The 21,161-nt window shown below is 40.0% G+C and overlaps 1 protein-coding gene across 2 annotated transcripts in view; it reads right to left on the bottom strand.

Annotated features, from left to right (window-relative positions):
• WIF1 (WNT inhibitory factor 1) overlaps positions 1–21,161 on the bottom strand; it is an 86,489-nt gene that overhangs the window by 30,803 nt on the left and 34,525 nt on the right. For both annotated transcript variants that reach the window (XM_005680217.2, XM_005680218.3), the window contains exon 3: positions 439–547. In XM_005680217.2, coding sequence (XP_005680274.1) covers positions 439–547 — 109 coding nt within the window. The remainder of the gene's footprint in view (positions 1–438; positions 548–21,161) is intronic.

Raw genomic sequence — 21,161 nt, 5'->3', positions numbered from 1 at the left:
CCTTTTCTCCCACTTTTGCATGTCTCTTCTCTACTTCGAATTCCTATTTAATACAATGTTCATTTAGGGGAAGTTTTTCTTGATTTATTCCATTCCCTCTCAATCACTTAGTTTGTATCTTTGCCACATTTATATGCATTACATTAATTAGCACTTGTTGGCCAAGTATACTTCATACAGTGACTTTCATTTTTTAATCTGGAATCATTTATGAACTGAATTTTTAGGAAATTCTAAAACTTCCATTTCTTCACACCTATCCTAATCTTTTGTCCAAAGGAAACTGGGACATAACAACTGATTTCCCCTAAAATCAATAGCTCTCTTCAAGAAAATATCCTGTAATCTCTCTGATGGATGACATTTGGATCTCAAATAGTATTCCCACCACTATTATATTTTAAGCATAAACCTTTGTCTGAGGCAAAGACCACCCACCTGATGCCTTGTGAGGCACTGTTCCCAGAAGAGGGATATTGACGGTTGGGTCTGCCATGATGCCTTTATCCAAGGAGCGCAAGGACAGGAATTCATAGAAGTATTCTGCCTACAACAGAAGGCATTGACAATCAGTACCATGGAAACCACAGAGAGTGGGAAGGCACTTCTCAATTCATCATCCCTCTGATGGAATACTGACATTTTTCACCATAGGAATTCTGGAACACATGACACCTAAAATATTGTGTAGGCATAACTCTCTCTTCTGGGTTTTAGAACTCTAGAATTAGACTGCTTGGAGAGAAGTGATTCTTCCAAAACATTAATAACACATATCCAAGATATTTACAAGGTAGCCTTTCAGCTTAAAAGGATTGAGAAAAATGCTCTGAAGGAAATAGGTGATGTCAAAACAATCTTCAACTAGCCCTTATAAAATCCATCTGTTTCTTGGGTCATTTTTTAATTCTTTTCAAATGTGAAGTGACTTTTTGGATCAGAATTTGGAAAGATAATAAATAAGTGATAACAAAGGCAAAAACCTACATGCAAAAGAAGATACGAAAGTCCAAAATTTAATGATCTTGTGTTAACATTTATTTTTCAGTATCATTTCCTTTGGAAGGTTTATGTAACATCTCAATTTAATTATGGAGAGAAAAGTCTAAAAATGTAAAAACCACCTCTGCAATATGACAATAAGCCATAAAACTTTGCATTGTAAACATTTTTCACTTTCCCACTGAATCTAGTTGAGAAGATGATTCTTGTTACTTGAATGGCCATGAACTACTGATAGTAGTAATGTATAATCTCACTGTAGAACTTTGATGCTTAACTGATTCTCATCTGGGTTATTAAAGGGACTTGTAATGGAAACAATGTGTTCTTGCTTAGGGATAAAGAACAATCAACAAATCATACAGATACCAAAAGGAGAGTTAGGCAGACTAAGTGGTTCTGCAGTTATCTGCAGAGATATCCAGAATTTGGATTGGTTAATTAAGCTGATTACATAAACATGGGTTAGGAAGAGGTTTAAAAAAATACAGCCTTTCTTTCATGCAGTATAAAATATTTACATGCATTATAAAATTTATTTTCCAACATGGAGGATATAAGAGATACATGGTAGACACTGACACAACTTTCTGTTTTAAGTCACAATATCAATGTATTAGGCATTAAGAACTTCATGAGTAAGAGAATGTAAAAGGTTAATCTTATAAGGTAATCTGTAGGGATATTGTCACACCTGTATCAAGCTGAAAAGCACTTCAAGGTTTTACCAGGTCAAAGGGAGCACCTTTATTAACTAAAATTCCACTGCAGCTGTTTCTTTGACTTGTGGCAGTGGTTCCGTAAGACCACTGGGAAGGGTTTCCTGGGAGGGTAAAAATGTTGTGTGAATTAATTTTACTAAATTCATTCATTAGGAGGGCCTTGAGAATAAAGAGTCAACAAGGAGTTAATTCCTACCCTGTTTAAGGGAAGGCAGAGAATTGCAAGAAGTCTGATGAAAGGAGTATCATCAGGAGAGGTCATTCAATTGAAAGAATTCCTTTGAAAGCAAGAACATTAATTATGTCCCTTCAAGAAAACCAATGATTATTAAAAATGGGCTACTTCTTAGATGGCATTTCATGAATTCAAGTGTTTTAAATGTCTTCTACCAGCTGTACTTCCCTCTACACTTTACTAGATTATATTTATCATTTCACATTTTGTTCTAAAACATATCTTGGTTAGCATTATAAAGGATTTGGTGCTGTATGCCTTTATAGTTAGTAACTTTTGGTTATTTATATTACCAAGTACAGTAATAATAACTACCAACGATAAAACAACATCACTCACGAATGGCATACTACAAGCCAAGACTTACTCAAAATATTTGTATTTGTAGTACATTTAACATTGGAAAAGGGTTGAATGAACAGAGTACAAATATGTTGAAAATAAAACAATTCAGTTTTATTGAAAATAAAATTTGAAGCTATGTTGCTTCAAATACCACGTTATCATTTGCTGCTCCATAATTATACCTTTGAGCTTTATCACATTATACACTAAATCTATGTTTATGTGGATGATATATTTTAAAATTGCATTTATAAAAACAAATATAATTTCAGCAAGTTTTAAAAATTGTTTTTTGGGTTAATAAGAAAAAGGATGAAAGACGAGAAATGAAGATTAAAAAGAATGACTGCATAGGATTGATGGTAACTGATTTTTTGCCTTTTCTCTCTCTCCCCAATTTTCTACATATGGTTCCATGCCTCTCATAGTGAAATAAATACACTTATTTAACAACAGACATAAATCATATACTCTGCTTTCAGTTCTGTGTGGCTGATGATAATCACCTGCTCTACTTGTATAAATCTCTGATCATAGATGAAATATTCTTCTTAGCCTTCTATTTAGCATGGCTGTGCTCAGGTATTCAAATCTCTTGCTCTTCTTCCCGAAACTGTGCTTCAAGAAAACAACACTCAGTATTTAAGCAGCTTCTAAATGTCTCTTTCAGAAGCTTTTGATGATGTTCACCCAATGTGGGAAAGAATTTCACCTAGTCCAAAAACGTAACTTCATAGAACCTTTGGGTCTCCTGTTATTATCGTTTCATAACAAGCAAACACGACCTTTGCCAGTTTCTTTTTCTTTATTATTTTTTTAAATTATCATTTGTCATGCTTCAAGTCTTAGTTATGGCATGTGGGGTCTTCGTTGCATCCTGCAGGATCTTTCCTTGTGGCGTGCGGTCTCTCTTGTTGTGATGGGCAGGCTCAGTAGTTGCAGCATGTGGGATCTAGAACACACAGGCTCCGTAGTTGTGGTACACAGGCTTAGTTTTCCTGTGGTGTGTGGGATTTTAGTTCCCTGACCAGGGATTGAACCCGAGACCCCTGCATTGCAAGGCAGACTGTTAACCACTGGACCACCAGGAAAGTCCCTGCTGTTGCTGTTTTTCAGTATGATCATGTAAGGTGGGTTAGGAAGCATGAATGTGCTATATTCAGTCCCAGAGAGTTTATAATTAGCGTTGGCATGACCTCACTGCAGGATGTAGCTGGGTTTAATGAACTCATCTGGCCAACCAATACTCTGATCTTATCAATCACAAATTTCACGGTAGGGTGACCCTTTGATTTCTTTGAGAATCAGTAAACATCATGGCTTTTCTGCTACAATTCTAAGACTGTATCACAAAGCAGGAACTGGTTAAAATGGCTTCTTCTTTGGATTTTATCAGCAAAAGACAGTTGCCAGAGAAAACCATTTTTATTTGTTTGGCTTTCTTTTTAGAGATATTCATGCTCTAATCTCTAAAATAAACAGTTTTCTTCATAATGTTATATTTGTTTTTAAAAGAAGTTTATGTCCACTGCTTTCTTAAAAACTCTAAGTTGAAAATCACTTAGCAATTTTTTGTCTGATAGTGGAACAGACTTCTTTCAAAGTTTCACTGTCATTATAAAGCAATCTATCCAAACCACCAATACCATATAAATGTTTTTACAAATAAATCATCATCACCGTGAGGTAGAGATGAAATAAATTCCTCATTTAAATTAAGGGCTTAAGTACTTCCCTCAAAGTCACAGAAAATGGTTGATGAAATAAGTGATAGATTTATTAATGTTATAACTCCTAGATAGGACTTTCTGCTTTTACTTTATTTATAATATAATAACTATTCTTAGTCCCAAACTCTCTCCTGGAAAAACTTATCTGGGGGCAAATAAAACCTAAATTCTATGCCAAAGGGAACAGAGAGCTAGCTTTAAAGTTTGGGAACAAGTCTTACAAATTTCAGATTTATTAGTAAGATAAAAGGAGCCCAGAGTATGAACTGTAATAGGGAGGTAGCATGCTGGAAAGCATAAAACCTCTATTAAGAAAAAGTACATTTTGTTACACTAAGTGACATTAGTGGAAACTCAGGTAGAGGTAACTGGGGTGCTTATTTGGGAAACACATGAAAAGATTGCCTTGTACTCAAACAAAGAATGGGTCTATTCAGAAGAATAATTCACTTCTAAATTAAGTTGCTGAGAATCTTGCTGGCCTGGTTTGCCACGCAGTAAATTTTCTTTTCATAGAGAAGTATAAAAGACACCCAAATATTATCAAGAAAGGAGTGCTAGAGCCCATTTAACTTGCTTCCAAGCAACTTGGCTGAATATTCAGGTTGTTCCTTCCAGAAGAGATGAAGACATCATTTAAATAACAAATGGGACAACTCAGAAGGCCTTCACTCTGGCACTCTTTTTTGGTTTGACATAGAGAAAGGAAGCAGAGAATTGCATTAACCTTTGGAGGGAATGGAGAGAATCCAGTATTTCTTTTTTACCTTTGAAGTTCTGAGTTTATGGTGTACACTTAATCTAATAAGCACAATAATTGCAGGAACCCCTGAGTTAAGAATCAAAGGTTCTTCATAAAACCATGGTTCTCAAACCCCTTTCACGTATTATGATGTTGGCCTAAGCATTCACGGGAAAACACTAAAACAGTAAAGGCATCACATCTGTCCCCTCTAAAATTTCAAGTAATTCAAAAATACAGAATATAGTGCTGTAAAGTTTGAAATTTTACAAATAACTTTTGCTAAGTGTTTACTATACTCCAGTCACTGTTCATTTAATTCTCACAACAACCTACTACTATTATAGCATACAAGTATGTTCCGATTAGCCAGGCCCTGAGCGTGAGAATTACTAAAGGAATACAAAATAGCTCCTATACAGTATGTGAAAGCCAAGAAGAAAACTACTAAAATAAGAAAGGAAAATAGTTCAATGTTGAAGTTCCAAACAAAACGAATAAGCATGCCTAATGCTTAAAATAATCTGACGCCTGAATGTCTAGACGTAAAATTGCCAGATCTCACATTCTTCCTCAGCATTCTTCTTGTCACCTCTCTGCAAAATTTTATCCTTCAGATTCACAACTCATTATCCTCGGATTCTGTGACCGTCTGCTGATTCTTCTCCCACATCTTGCTTTTCCTTCATTTCCTTATTAAGGCTCCTATCAGCTCAAAATCTCGGAAAAATCATTAGGACCCAAGCCTCAGCTCTTCAATTTTTATATTCTGTCATAAAACTCCTGCACTTGCACAGACTGAACTTTTTCCTCCTGAGCAATGAGATGCTCGGTGTGAATAGTTCACACCACCTCATGGCCGTGCTTGTGCACACAGAGCCTCTTTCATCGCCTCCCCAAAACAGCCTCCCCACCTCTTTTCTTAATTTCTGTTGACAGTATTATCATTTTTTCATGACAAAGGAACTGAACCTCAGAGTTGTCATTTCTTGCCTCTCCCAATAGTCTCTCCAGAATCTCTTCTGAGTCTGTCTCTTCCATTCCCATTGCTTCCACCTTAACTCAGACTTTATTTCCTCAAGGTGGCATTACTGTAAAATTTCTGAAATATCCTTCCTCCCTGTCTCTTTAATGCCATAATAAAAGCTAATATATCTAACTGAAACATCACTTTTTTAACATCACTTTTTTATTAAAGTATAATTTACAATATTGTGTTGTTTTCAAGTGTACCATATAGTGATTCAGTATTTTTGCAGATTATATTCCATAAAAGGCTATTACAAGATAGTGGGTATAATTATCAGTGCTATCCAGTATATCTTTGTTGCTCATCTATTTTATATATAGTAATTTTATATTTCTTAATCCTATACTTCTAATTTTTTCTTGGGGATGGTCTTGATCCCTGTCTCCTGTACAATGTCACGAACCTCTGTCCATAGTTCATCAGGCATTCTGTCTATCAGATCTAGTCCCTTAAATCTATTTGTCACTTCCACTGTATAATCAAAAGGGATTTGATTTAGGTCATACCTGAATGGTCTAGTGGTTTTTCCCACTTTCTTCAATTTAAGTCTGAATTTGGCAATAAGGAGTTCATGATCTGACTATGCCAAAGCCTTTGACTGTGTGGATCACAATAAACTGTGGAAAATTCTGAAAGAGATGGGAATACCAGACCACCTGACCTGGCTCTTGAGAAATCTATATGCAGGTCAGGAAGCAACAGTTAGAACTGGACATGGAGCAACAGACTGGTTCCAAATAGGAAAAGGAGTATGTCAAGGCTGTATATTGTCACCCTGCTTATTTCACTTATATGCAGAGTACATCATGAGAAACGCTGGGCTGGAAGAAGCACAAGCTGGAATCAAGATTGCTGGGAGAAATATCAATAACCTCAGATATGCAGATGACACCACCCTTATGGCAGAAAGTGAAGAGGAGCTAAAAAGCCTCTTGATGAAAGTGAAAGAGAAGAGTGAAAAAGTTGGCTTAAAACTCAACATTCAGAAAACGAAGATCATGGCATCTGGTCCCATCACTTCATGGCAAATAGATGGGAAACAGTGTCAGACTTTATTTTTTGGGGCTCCAAAATCACTGCAGATGGTGATTTCAGCCATGAAATTAAAAGACGCTTACTGCTTGGAAGGAAAGATATGACCAAACTAGATAGCATATTAAAAAGCAGAGACATTACTTTGCCAACAAAGGTCTGTCTAGTCAAGGCTATGGTTTTTCCAGCGGTCATGTATAGATGTGAGAGTTGGACTATAAAGAAAGCTGAGCACAGAAGAATTGATGCTTTTGAATTGTGGTGTTGGAGAAGACTCTTGAGAGTCCCTTGGACTGCAAGGAGATCCAACCAGTCCATCCTAAAGGAAATCAGTCCTGGGTGTTCATTGGAAGGACTAATGTTGAAGCTGAAACTCTAATACTTTGGCCACCTGATGCGAAGAGCTGAGTCATTTGAAAAGACCCTGATGTTGGGAAAGATTGAAGGCAGGAGGAGAAGGGGATGACAGAGGATGAGATGGTTGGATGGCATCACCGACTCAATGGACATGAGTTTGGGTAAACTCTGGGAGTTGGTGATGGACAGGGAGGCCTGGCGTGCTGCGATTCATGGGGTCGCAGGGAGTCAGACACAACTGAACTGACTGATACAACATGGACTGAACTGAAGTGAACTGAACTGATACTCCTAATTTGCCTTTCCTTAATCCCCTCTGCCTTTTAGTAATCACAAGTTTGTTTTCTCTATCTGTGAGTCTGTTTCAGTTTTGGATATAAATTTCCCCTGATGGCTCAGATGGTAAAGAATCTGCATACAATGCAGGGAACCCGAGTTTGGTCCCTGGGTTGGGAAGATCCTCTGGAGAAGGGAATGGCAACGCATGCCAGTATTCTTGCCTGGATAATTCTATGGACAGAGGAGTCTTGAGGGCTACAGTCCATGGGGTCACAAAGAGTTAGATGTGACTGAGTGACTAACACTTATTTGTATTATTTTTTTCAGATTCCACATATAAGTGGTATCATATAGCATTTTTCTTTTCTTCTCACTTACTTCACTAAGCATAATATTCTCTAGATGCATCCATGTTGCTGAAGATGGCAGTAGTTCTTTCTTTTTTATGGTGGAGTAATATTCCATTGTGTTAGTTGTTCAGTTGTGTCTGACTCTTTGTGACCCCCATGAACTGTAGCCCACCAGGCTCCTCTGTCTATAGAATTCTCCAGGCAAGAGAATTCTCCATTCCCTTCTTCAGGGGATCTTCTCGACCCAGGGATCAAACCTGGGTCTCCTGCATTGCAGGCAGATTCTTTACCAGCTGAGCCACCAAGGAAGCCCTGGATTTAGAAAAGGCAGAGGAACCAGAGATCAAGTTGCCAATATCTGTTGGGTCTTAGAAAAAGCAAGGGAATTCCAGAAAAACATCTGCTTCATTGACTACACTAAAGCCTTTGACTGTATGGATCACAACAAACTGTGGAATACTCTTTAAGAGATGGGAATACCAGACCACCTTACCTGTCTCCTGTGAAACCTGTATGCAAGTCAAGAAGCAACAGTTAGAACTGGATATGGAACAATGGACTGTTTCAAAATTGGGAAAGGAGTACATCAAGGCTATATATTGTCATCCTGCTTATTTAACTTCTATATAGAGTGCATCATGTGAAATGCCAGGCTGGATAAATCACAAGTTAGTATCAAAATTGCCAGAAGAAATATCAACAACCTCAGATATGCAGATGACACCACTCTAATGGCAGAAAGCGAAGAGGAACTAAAAGGCTGTTGTTGAAGGTGAAAGAGGAGAGTGAAAACCTGGCTTAAAACTCAACATTCAAAAAATAAAGATTATGGAATCTGGTCCCATCACTTCACGGTAAATAGATAGGGAAAAATGGAAACAGTGACAGACTTTATTTTCTTGGGCTCTAAAATCACTGCAGACAGAGACTTCAGCCAGGAAATTAAAAGATGCTTGCTCCTTGGAAGCAAAGCAAAGACAAACCTAGAGAGTGTATTAAAAAGCAGACATCATTTTGCCAACAAAGGTCTGTATAGTCAAAGCTACAGTATTACCAGTAGTCTTGTACAGATGTGAGGGTCGGACCATAAGGAAGGCTGAGCACTAAAGAAGTGATGCTTTCAAGTGGTGCTGGAGAAGACTCTTGAGAGTCCCTTGGATAGCAAGGAGATCAAACCAGTCAATCCTAAAGGAAATCAATCCTGAATATTCATTGGAAGGACTGATGCTGAAGCTAAAGTTCCAATACTTTGTCCTCCTTATGAGAAAAGCAGATTCACTGGAAAGGACCTTGATGCTGGGAAGTATTGAGGGCAGGCAGAGAAGGGGTGAAAAGGATGAGACGGTGGGATGGCATCACCAAGTCAGTGGCTATGCTGCTGCTGCTGCTAAGTCACTTCAGTTGTGTCCGACCCTGTGCGACCCCATAGATGGCGGCCCACCAGGCTCCCCCGTCCCTGGGATTCTCCAGGCAAGAACACTGGAGTGGGTTGCCATTTGCTTCTCCAAAGCATGAAAGTGAAAAGTGAAAGTGAAGTTGCTCAGTCGTGTCTGACTCTTCGCGACCCCATGGACTGTAGCCTACCAGGCTCCTCTGTCCATGGGATTTTCTAGGCAAGAGTACTGGAGTGGGGTGCCATTGCCTTCTCCAGTCAATGGACATGAGTTTGAGCAAACTCTGGGAAATGGTGAAGGACAGGGAAACCTGCCGTGCTGCAGTCCATGGGGTCACAAAGAGTTGGACATGACTGAGCAGCTGAACAACCACCGTATTCGGTTGTATGTATGTACCACATCTTTGCTGACTCCTCTGCTGGACATCTAGGGTGCTTCCGTGTCCTGGCTATTGTAAACAGTGCTGCTATGAACACAGGGGTGCATGCATCTTCTTGACTTAGTATCACTTTTGTCACATCATCGTTCCCCTATTTCTCCTTATCTCCAGGATAAGGCCTTTAGCCTGTTTGAATGCTCGCCACAATTTGGCTCCATGTTTCTCTTATTTCTTAATATTCCGCACCAGGGACATGCTGCTGGAGCTCAACTGGCCTGCTCTGAACATACCAGAGCGATGCCTGTATTCCAGTGTTTTCACTTACACTGACCCGTGTGTGTGTGCGCTAAGTTGCTTCAGTCGTGTCTGACTTTGCAAGTCAGACTGTGGCCCACCAGGCTCCTCTGACTGTAGGACTTCCCAGGCAAGAATACTGGAGTGGGTTGCCATGCTCTTCTCCAGAGGATCTTCCTGACCCAGGGATCAAACCTGCGTCTGCTGCAGCTCCTCCACTGCAGGCGGATTCTTTACTGCTGAGCCACTGGGAAGCCCATTCTGACCTGTGATAGGACTTAAACCAATTTGGCCCTTAAACATGTACCACCACGTATTACTAAGAAACTTTTCACATGGGTATATCATGTATTCTCATCTACATCTTGGATTCTTTGTGTTAAGAATGGGATTATATTTTTTTTCCAGCACTCTACTGGAGATTCACTCAGCCTTGTACACAGCACAAGGGATTTAATAAATATTTGTTGAATGAATGAATGACCTACCAGGAAGCATTCAGATGTGTAAGCCCAGTGCATCCAGAACACTCTGTTGTGGTGAAGTGGCATTAGTGTCTGATTCTACTGACATGCGGCAGCTTCTCTGTTTTGGCAATTGGTAAATTACTTTTACGGGTCGATAGAGTCTCTTTTATTTTGCTGTCTGGCCAGTCACCCGAGCATACATAGAGAATAGAGAAGGTTTTGGAAGAAAAGATCAAACAAACATTGACATTTGATATCCAGCCAGTCTGGGCATAGTTTGTAACTGTTTCATGCTTGTTTAGGGACAAAACCTTGGCAATCAGGCTCCCAGAAAGAATACAAGCAAATAATATAAATAAGGTCCAGTTCTAAAACATGACTTTGTCCAGTGTTCTTCTGGTTCATATTTTCCACTTGCGTCTCTCCTATAAGTTACATATGTATAATTATAAAGACAAGTAATTTGTACAAATTTTAAAGTTAATTAAATTTGTGAAATTCACTCAGTTGTGTCCGACTCTTTGCAACCCCATGGACTATACAGGCCATGGAATTCTCCAGGCCAGAATCCTGGAGTGGGTAGCCTATCCCTTCGCCAGCAAATCTTCCTGATCCAGGAATTGAACCAGGGTCTTCTGCATTGCAGGCAGATTCTTTACCAATTGAGCTACCAAATTTGTAAAGTTGTATAAAATTTACATAAACTTTGTGTTCTGTCAATTACAATATGCAATTGCAATGTCACTAAAATATCAACAATGACTTTTTTCCTGCTTTCTTTTGAAACTGGCCCTAAGAGGAATTTGCTTCAGAAACAAAAAGAAAAACACCTTCTCATGCAGGGTAGTTATTTCATCATGTCGCTGGCTTGGATGAAATTGACACTGAGATTAACAAGGCTTAAAGAGAGAATTTCGATCTGCCTAGTTCTTCTATTCTAGTAATCATTTTTTACACACCCTAGACTAGACCACAGTCAGTGGACCGGTTGAGGGAGTGAAGTTATTGGAATATAATGGTAATACTAAAACTTAAAGTCCAAGTAAACACACCCGGGACCACAAGAGTTTTGTAAACTAAAACTGGCAGGAGATCACACGGTTTGGCTTCACATGAATCTGAAATATCTAAGACATTTTCCATTTTTTCCTCCTAGGGTTTGGAAGTATCCTTGCTCATGCAAACCAAAAACAGACCTGGTTATCCGACAAATCCCTGGCTAGTCACTCTCTTTTAAGAGTCCTAAAGATAGGAAAGCAGTGCAATAGAGAATTAAATTGCTATTTTGTATTAGATAAAACCAAAAGTTAGGATTGTTTATTTGTTTATTTTTTGTGGGAGAGTTAATAAGGAAGTAGAAAAGCAAAGCATTAAACAATGAAAAAGGTTTTCTTAAGTTCTTTTGAAGACTGAAAAAATGGGTATCAGCGTAAAGACCATGCCCAGCTTCCCTGGTGGCTCAGTCAGTAGAAAGAATATGCCTGCAATGCAGGCGACCTAGGTTTGATCCCTGGGTCGGGAATATTCCCTGGAGAAGAAAATGGCAACCCACTCCAGTATTCTTGCCTGGGAAGTCCCACGGACAGAGGAGCCTCCCAGGCTATGGTCCATGGGGTTGCAAAAGGTGGACACAACTTAGTGATTAAACCACCACCACTAGCACCATAAAAACCATGTAGGCTCTAAACAAAATCGTGTTCAGCACACACTCATCAGACTCCCAAAATTTTCCTTGGAAAGAGCAATGGAGGTGAGGTAAGAAATAGATGGGTCCCCAGACTGAACAGTTGGTTTTTGTCAAGTGGAATAAAATTGAAGATTTGTTCTCATTCAGACACTCGAAGGACAAAGCTAATGGCAGAAGCTGAGCTCTGTTAAAGAGATAAGATGGCCTTTTCTGAGGTCAAGGAAAACTTCCCTGTCTTGCACATGTGCAGGAAGGCTCCTTGGGGGTTAAAAAAGGAGGGGTCACTACCCCATAATAAGTGTGGACATTTCCCAACAGGCCTCTGCAGGGGGACCCATCTTAGCAAAAGGCTGCACACATATATTGGGCAGGGTCAATCAATCAGTCGGGTATGAGGAAAAAAAAAAATTGGCCAAAAGTAAACAAAGACCCAGAAGTACTATCCTATATAAGTGATTTAAATCACTTCTTTACCGTGCCCCTTCTTAGAGAGGAGGCCCATATGCTTTCTCTCTGGGTGTGCATCTCTGCCTAGCTTCTGACTTAGCTGTGCTTCTCATTCAGGATGCCCACACTCCTCTCTGGGTGTGTATTTCTGCCTTGCTTCTGTCTTAAACTGCTTCTGCGCTCTCACATGTTAGGCTGTCCCTGAAGACAAACTCTGTGCCTGTTTTCACAGTTTTTGCCTCTATGAAACATTCTTGCTTTCAAAGGAGGTAAGAGCCAGGGAAACTTTGCCTCTAGCCCCTGGGGGCCTAGCAGCTAGGATTCCTGGTTTGTATCTAGGTTACCCAGTTCAACTCCTGGGCAGGGAACTAAGATCCCACTTTAGGACTGTTCACTGCTATCTTTCTGAGATCATATGCAGCAGTGGGGCCTCTGACCTCAAGGCTTCTGGGACAAGTACCTCCTTCTTAGAATAATCTTGCCCTGATTCAAACATTTGCAAAGTTATGGGTCACTGCCAACCTAACAATTGGGCCCTAAGAAGGAGGACTATCTGGGGCAATATTGAGTGGGGTAAGGTAAGGGACTGAGGAAAGAAAACATCATTCCAAGAGGTGCAGATGGCACTTTGGAGACCAGGGACAGTCTATAAGTATGGCGGAAGAACAGTGTGGAGGAACTCAGGAGCACAGCTACAATTTCTCCCAAGTACTAAGACAGAAAAGTTATCGGAGACTGTGGAAGGGCTAATAAAGCAGTCTGAATGCAGGTGTCCTAGAGGAGATGGGAGAGGGAGGGTTCAGTTCTAACAAAGAAAAAGGAATACTTTTTCTATTCTGTCCTCCACATCTCAAGATTTATATTTGAATATATTTTTCTTAAAGCTTCAGAAGCGTCATTGGGTATTCACGCATTGGACAGGGTGGGGGAGAATGTACTAAGAGTTATTCCTTTAATAATTATTTAAAAACTGAGCAATCACACTTAGACCTCATTTATTCTTCATCAGCATCTCATCTCCTTGTTCTCCCCTTCACACAATTCACATGGTAGTGTATTTCAGCACATCACATTTTGCAGGGGGTACATAATAACACTTATAAAATGTACCAATAAATTTGGGGAGTACATCTACACAGCAAAGTTAATATTGCATTTTTTTCAGAGTTCTGTATAATATATAGTTATCTCTAGAGGTATACATATTTCAGTCTATTGATAAAAAGTGCTAAAATTTTTAATGGGCTTAAAAATATTGGGAGATATTGTCAGTGATGGCTTGTACCATATTTAATATTAGGTCTTATTTTTCTTAGCTTCAGCTTCAGGTAATTTTCTTCAATTATTTAATATATTTTTCTTGAATCCACATGGACAGTATTAACTTCTTTGATAAAAATCATACAAACCAGACATCTCCCCTTAACTTTATGTTTTAAAAAAGATGCATTAAACTACCTTGGTAATGGCTGTGAGATATGCCTTAATTTGACTTCTTTGTTCATATAATTTCAATTTCATATACTAGAATACTATGGGACAAGATATCTTCCAATGCCCAGTTTTTCTGCTCCTAACAGCCAAACAGAAAAAAAAAATCTGTAACCTCATAATTAGATTTTCAGAGGCCAAAATTTACAGAACTAGTCGAGCAATCAGTTCAGTTCAGTTCAGTCGCTCAGTCATGTCTGACTTTTTGTGACCCCATGGACTGAAGCATGCCAGGCCTCCCTGTCCATCACCAACTCTCAGAGCTTGCTCAAACTCATGTCCATCAAGTTGGTGATGCCATCAAACCATCTCATCCTCTGTCTTCCCCTTCTTTACCTGCCTTCAGTCTTTCCCAGGATCAAGGTCTTTTCCAGTGAGTCAGTTCTTCACATCAGGTGGCCAAACGATTGGAGTTTCAGCTTCAGCATCAGTCCTTCCAATGAATATTCAGGACTGATTGCGTTTAGGATGGACTGGTTGGATCTCCTTGCAGTCCAAGGGGCTCTCAAGAGTCTTCTCCAATACCACAGTTCAAAAGCATCAATTCTTCAGTGCTCAGCTTTCTTTATAGTCCAACTCTCACATCCATACATGACCACTGGAAAAACCATAGCCTTGACTAGATGGATCTTTGTTGGCAAAGTAATGTCTCTGCTTTTTATATGCTGTCTAGGTTGGTCATAGCTTTTCTTCCAAGGAGCAAGCATCTTTTAATTTCATGGCTATAGTCAACATCTGCTATGATTTTGGAGCCCCCAAAAATAAAGTCTGTCACTGTGTCCATTGTTGCCCCATCTATTTGCCATGAAGTGATGGGACCGGATGCCATGATCTTAGTTTTCTGAATGTTGAGTTTTAAGCCAACTTTTTCACTCTCCTCTTTCACTTTTATCAAGAGGCTCTTTAGTTCTTTTTCACTTTCTGCCTTAAGAATGGTGTTACCTGCATATCTGAGGTTTTTGATATTTCTCCTGGCAGTCTTGATTCCAGCTTGTGCTTCATCCAGCCCGGCATTTTGCATGATGTACTCTGCATATAAGTGAAACAAACAGGGTGACAATATACAGCCTTGATGTACTCCTTTCCTGATTTGGAACCAGTCTGTTGTTCCATGTCCAGTTCTAACTGTTGCTTCCTGACCTGCATACAGATTTCTCAGGAGGTGGTCTGATATTCCCATCTCTTTCAGAATTTTCCACAGTTTACTGTGATCCACACAGTCAAAGGCTTTGTCGTAGCCAATAAAGCAAAAGTAGATCATTTTTTGGAACTCTTGCTTTTTCAATGATCCAGCAGACGTTGGCAATTTGAACCTTGGTTCCTCTGCCTTTTCTAAATCCAGCTCGAACATCTTGAAGCTCACGGTTCATGTATTGCTGAAGCCTGGCTTGGAGAATTTTGAACATTACTTTGCTAGCATGTGAGATGAGTGCAATCGTGCAGTAGTTTGAGCATTCTTTGGCATTGCCTTTCTTTGGAATTGGAATGAAAACTGACCTTTTCCAGTTCTGTGGCCATTGCTGAGTTTTCCAAATTTGCTGGCATATTGAGTGCAGCACTTTCACAGCATCATCTTTTAGGATTTGAAATAGCTCAACTGGAATTCTATCACCTCCACTAGCTTTGTTCATAGTGATGATTCCTAAGGCCCACTTGACTTTGCATTCCAGGATGTCTGACTCTAGGTGAGTGATCACACCATCATGGTTATCTGAGTCATTAAGATCTTTTTTATATAGTTCTTCTGTATATTGTTGCCACCTCTTAATATCTTCTGCTTCTGTTAGGTCCATACCATTTCTGTCCTTTATTGTGCCCATCTTTGCATGAAATGTTCCCTTGGTATCTCTAATTTTCTTGAAGAGCTCTCTAGTCTTTCCCATTCTATTGTTTTCCTCCATTTCTTTGCATTGTTCACTTAAGAAAGCTTTCTTATTTCTCCTTGGCATTCTTTGGAACTCTGCATTCAGGTGGGTTTATCTTTCCTTTTCCCTTTTGCCTTTTGCTTCTCTTTTTTTCATAGCTATTTGTAAGGCCTCCTCAGACAACCATTTTGCCTTTTTGTATTTCTTTTTCTTGGGGATGGTCTTGATCACTGCCTCCTGTACAACGTCACGAACCTCTGTCCATGGCTCTTCAGGCACTCTGTCTATCAGATCTAATCCCTTGAATCTGTTTGTCACTTCCACTGTATAATTGTAAGGGATTTGATTTAGGCCATATCTGAATGGTCAGTGGTTTTCCCTATTTTCTTCAATTTAAGTTTGCATTTGGCAATACGGAGTTCATGATCTGAGCCACATGATCTGAGTCAGTTCCTGGTCTTATTTTTGCTGAAAGATAAGACACTGAAAGATGAACTTCCCAGGTCGATAGTGCCCAATATGCTACTGGAGAAGAGTGGAGAAATAACTCCAAAAAGAATGAAGAGATAGAGCCAAAGCAAAAACAGCAGCCAGTTGTCAATGTGACTGGTGATGGAAGTAAAACTGGATGCTGTAAAGAACAATATTGCATAGGAACCTGGAATGTTAGGTCCATGAATCAAGGTAAATCGGAAGTGACCAAACAGGAGATGGCAAGAGTGAACATCTACATTTTAGGAATCAGTGAGCTAAAATATACTGGAATGGGTGAATTTAACTCAGAGGACCATTATATCTACCACTGTGGGCAAGAATCCCTTAGAAGAAATGGCGTAGCCCTCAAAAGAGTCCAAAATGCAGTATTTGGATACAGTCTCAAAAATGACAGAATGGTCTCTGTTTATCTCCAAGGCAAACCATTCAATGTCACATTAATCCAAGTCTATGCCCTGACCAGTAATGCTGAAGAAGCTGAAGTTGAACGGTTCTATGAAGACCTACAAGACCTTTTAGAACTAACACCCAAAAAAGATGTCGTTTTCATTATAGGGGACTGGAATGTAAAAGTAGGAAGTCAAAAACTACCTGGAGTAACAGGAAGTTTGACCTTGGAGTATAAAATGAAGCATGGCAAAGGCTAACAGAGTTTTGTCAAGAGAACGCACTGGTCATAGCAAACACCCTCTTCCAACAGCACAAGAGAAGACTCTACACATGCACATCGCCAGATGGTCAACACCAAAATCAGATTGATTACATTCTTTGCAGCCAAACCTGGAGAAGCTCTATCCAGTTGAGTAACAGTCACCACTATAAATGTTTTTTATACTTCAGGAAAAACCATGGCCTAGAACATGTAACACAATTAGCCTTTTTAATTTTCTAGGCTCCTCTGGATATTTGCTATTTTAAATTGTTACTCATACATACACCAATCATCCCTCGTCAAGAAACAAAATCAAAGGAATTTCCTGGAGAATACCAATGCTGAAAATCCATAGCCTGAGGACTAGCTAAATCTATGTGGCCAGCTCCAGTAGTTTCCAAGGACCCCTGAGCAATTCTTTTAAACATCTCTTCTCCTACACACATTTCCATAGACGTCCTCTGCCCATTCCTACTTTCTTTACTCAAATGATGACAATATCTTATCCACAAGACTGTTATACAGGAATACTCTCCACTTTCCTCCATCCACCTACAAATAGGCACATCCACATTCCATCTTGCTTCCTTCCCATATCCTGAGTCTGGCAGCATCAATAACGTCATCTTCTCTCATTTATATTAATGCAATGAAAAGGGTAAAAACCCGACCTTGTCTCTACCGGGCTATCTTTCTTCCTTCCTGTCATTACGATGCTGCCAGAGGACGGGCTTGGGCAGTACTCATGGGCTTGGTTTTCTTGCCCATCAGTCTTCTGCTCACTACAGTATGGCTTTTGCCTTCATTACTAATAACATGCTTTCTTAAAAGGTCACTGATGACTTCCAAGTTGTTAAATCCATTGAGAGCTGGACCTTGCTCCTTGGAAGAAAAGCTATGACAAAAGAAAAGCTAGGCAGCATATTAAAAAGCAGAGACATCACTTTGCTGATAAAGGTCTGTATAGTCAGAGCTATGGTTTTTCTAGTAGTCATGTACAGATGTGAGAGTTGGACCAGAAAGAAGGCTGAGCACTGAAGAATTGATGCTTTTGAACTGTGGTCCTGAGACGACTTGACGGTCCCTTGAACAGCAAGATCAAACCAGTCAAACCTAAAGGAAATCAACCCTGAATATTCATTGGAAGGACTGATGCTGAAACTTCAATACTTTGGCTACTTGATGTGAAGAGCCGACTTTTTGGAAAACAGCCTGATGCTGGGAGAGACTGAGTGCAGGAGAAGGGGGTGACAGAGGATAACATGGTTGGATGGCATCCAAATCAATGATATAAGTTTGAGCAAACTCTGGGGGATAAGGAAGGACAGGGAAGCCTGGCATGTTGCAGTCTATGGGTGACAAAGAGTCCAACAAGAATCAGTGACTGAACAAACAAAAATATTCTCTTAAATGTTTTTTATTACAATCAATTTCTCTTTCTCTCTCTCTCTCTTTTTTGATCTATACATTACAACAATTTCTCTTCTCTCTCTCCTTCTCTGATGTCTTTCTCTATGATCTTCACATGCTTCTCCTTTTATAACTGCCCCTTACAGAGTCCAGATGTGGGCCTAGACACCATTAGAGAATCCATAGCTTTTGTGTTTCCATAAATGTGACTGTTTTTCTGGGGAGAGTAGACCCTCGCTTTTATCACATTCTTAAAGGAGTCCATGACTCAAAAAAAGGGTTAAGAACCACTGCCTTCAAGGTTAATGTTTCCAGGATACAACTTCTGGGCTCCTCTTCCTGCTTTTGCTCTCTTCTTGGGGTATCTTATCTGTTTCTCTGTCTTCAACTTACACCTATGTTTCCGTGATCTCCACATTTTTATCTCCAGTTTTTACCCTTCTTCTGAGTTCTAGATTCATATCAACAACTATCCACAAGACAGCTCCCCTTAGACTTAACATGTTTGAACCAAACCCATTATCTTCCCAAAGAACCTCTTCACTTTTATTTCCTAAGATAGCAAGCAGTCCATAACCAGCTGTCCAACCTATAAATGTGTTAGTCTTTATAAACTATTTTTTCACCAATCACCTCCACAAATCCTCATTGATTTTTCAGATCGTCCCTTTCTTTTCCTTCCCATTGTTACTACCAAAATTCAGACACTTCTCACCCATGCTGCTGTTAATTGTCCCTGACCCATCTCTCTATTAATTAATGACTCCCAGATTTATCCCCTCCAATCCACATTATCATCCAGTTTTTCCTCTTTCATGCCAGCTGGACCACATCACTGTTCCCACTTAAAACTCTTAATGATTTCTGATCACAAGGAGGAGTTCAGCTACAGCTTTACATCAGGCTCTGCCCACAACCTCTTCTCTCATGTCTTGCCTCACAAGGCTTTGATCCAGGGACAGAGAGTTGTGAGTCCATTCAGCTGCCATGCTTTCACACAGACCCTGCTCCCTTCTCTGTGTCTGAAATGTTTACCACCTGCCCTTGCTGGATATGACTGCGTGACTGAGCATGCACACTTTTGTCTACCAAGCAAACTTTGACTTAACCTTCCAGACTCAGGTACAATGTCACCTCTTTGGCAAAACTTTCCCATTCCAGATGAATCTTTCCTGTACTTTCCCTTATCTTTACTATTGCATTTATACTAACAACCTATTTACTTGTCCTCCCACTCTCCTCTGTGGCAAGAACTTTGTCTCGTGTCTGTTTTTATTTGAATCCCCAATGACTAATATTAGGTTAGCCAAAAAGTTCATCTGGAGTTTTTCAAAACATCTTACAGAAAAACCCAAATGAACCTTTTGGCCAACCCAATATATATTTTTGTGGCTCAAAAGCTATTCTTATTTGAATCCCCAGTAACTAATATATTTTTGTGGCTCAAAAGCTTTAGGTCCAATTAGTTATATCCTTTAAAAAAAATAGGTAAATCATGTCTTACCATGTCTAGTCCAAGTCATGAAATTTCTGATTTTAAAGGAAACAGAAGCCCCAGTATACTTGTGAAGCTTTGACTGAGAGAGGTAGACTGGGATTCCAATCACAACTTAGCAGGAAAGGGTGACAGTGAGGCCACACACAAGGAAGCTACGCTGGTCCCGAGCCTGCTCTCCATGGAGACAGCTAGCAGTCCAAATAATATCATCCAGAGGCTGGGGGGAATTTGTGCTACAGTCAGACCAGCTTGGCTTGAATTTTCATCCCACTGCTTATTAGCTGGCCTTGGGCAAAGTCTTAGCCTCTTATTCTTTCAACCCATCTTCCTGAGTGTGCCAGGCACTGGGCATTGGGTATGCCTACAGTGCCAAGGTACAAAACCAGTATTTGTCCTTATGGAGTTTGCAGGCTAGAAGGGAGTTGGTCAAATAATTAAGACTGTGATAAAGTGCTTCAGAGGAGACGTGTGTAGTGCTTTGAGAATAGGTAATTAGACTTCGCTGGGCTTCCTAGGTGGCACCAGTGGTAAAGAAGGCATGGCAGCCCACTCCACTATTCTCGCCTGGAGAATCCCATGGAAGAACAGCCTGGCAGGCTACAGTCCAGAGGGTTGCACAGAGTGGGACACGACTGAAGAGACTTAGCACGTACACACAGCGGGTCAAGAAAGGCTTGCCTGACTTCTGCTGCATGAGTGGAAGTTAAACAGGTGAAAGAGGGGGCAGCGCTTTTGGCAGTGGAAAGGTCAGGTAAGGAAGCTCTGACAGAACTTTGGCAAGCATGAGGAACTGGAGGGAGGCCAGCCCCTCCTTTACAGCACTGTTGCAAGGATTAAGATAAATAACGTGTAAAGTAAGGAGCCAATGTTGGCACTTAGTAAGCACTCAACAAATATTAGGGTCTACGCGAGTCCCTTATTGATGGGGTGTGGCAGCAAAAGTTTCTAGACAGTGGGAGAACCCACAGGTAGAAAGAAGCAGTCTGGAGGTTTCTGGATGTTAGGGGTGGGAGGAATGGAATCAAACCATCCTGAAGGACATCAGCCATGAGCTGAGGTGACAGAAGAGTTCAAAAGGGAAGCAGTGGCTGAGAAAATAGTCTAAAAAACTTTTCCTTTTTTGCTTATTGCAGACATACATTTATAGTCCATGTTGTCATACATGGCCAAATTGCAATTACCTTATTTCTTCTTTAGCTTAAAAACAAGTTAGAAATTCTTATCCAAGTATTAATTTAGATATGGTTAAAATAGGATG

This window comes from Capra hircus, chromosome 5, assembly GCF_001704415.2.
Source record: "Capra hircus breed San Clemente chromosome 5, ASM170441v1, whole genome shotgun sequence".
Classification (NCBI taxonomy): Eukaryota; Metazoa; Chordata; class Mammalia; order Artiodactyla; family Bovidae; genus Capra; species Capra hircus.
The sequence above is the reverse complement of the archived record's forward strand: the minus strand, read 5'-3'. Positions and strand labels throughout refer to the sequence as shown.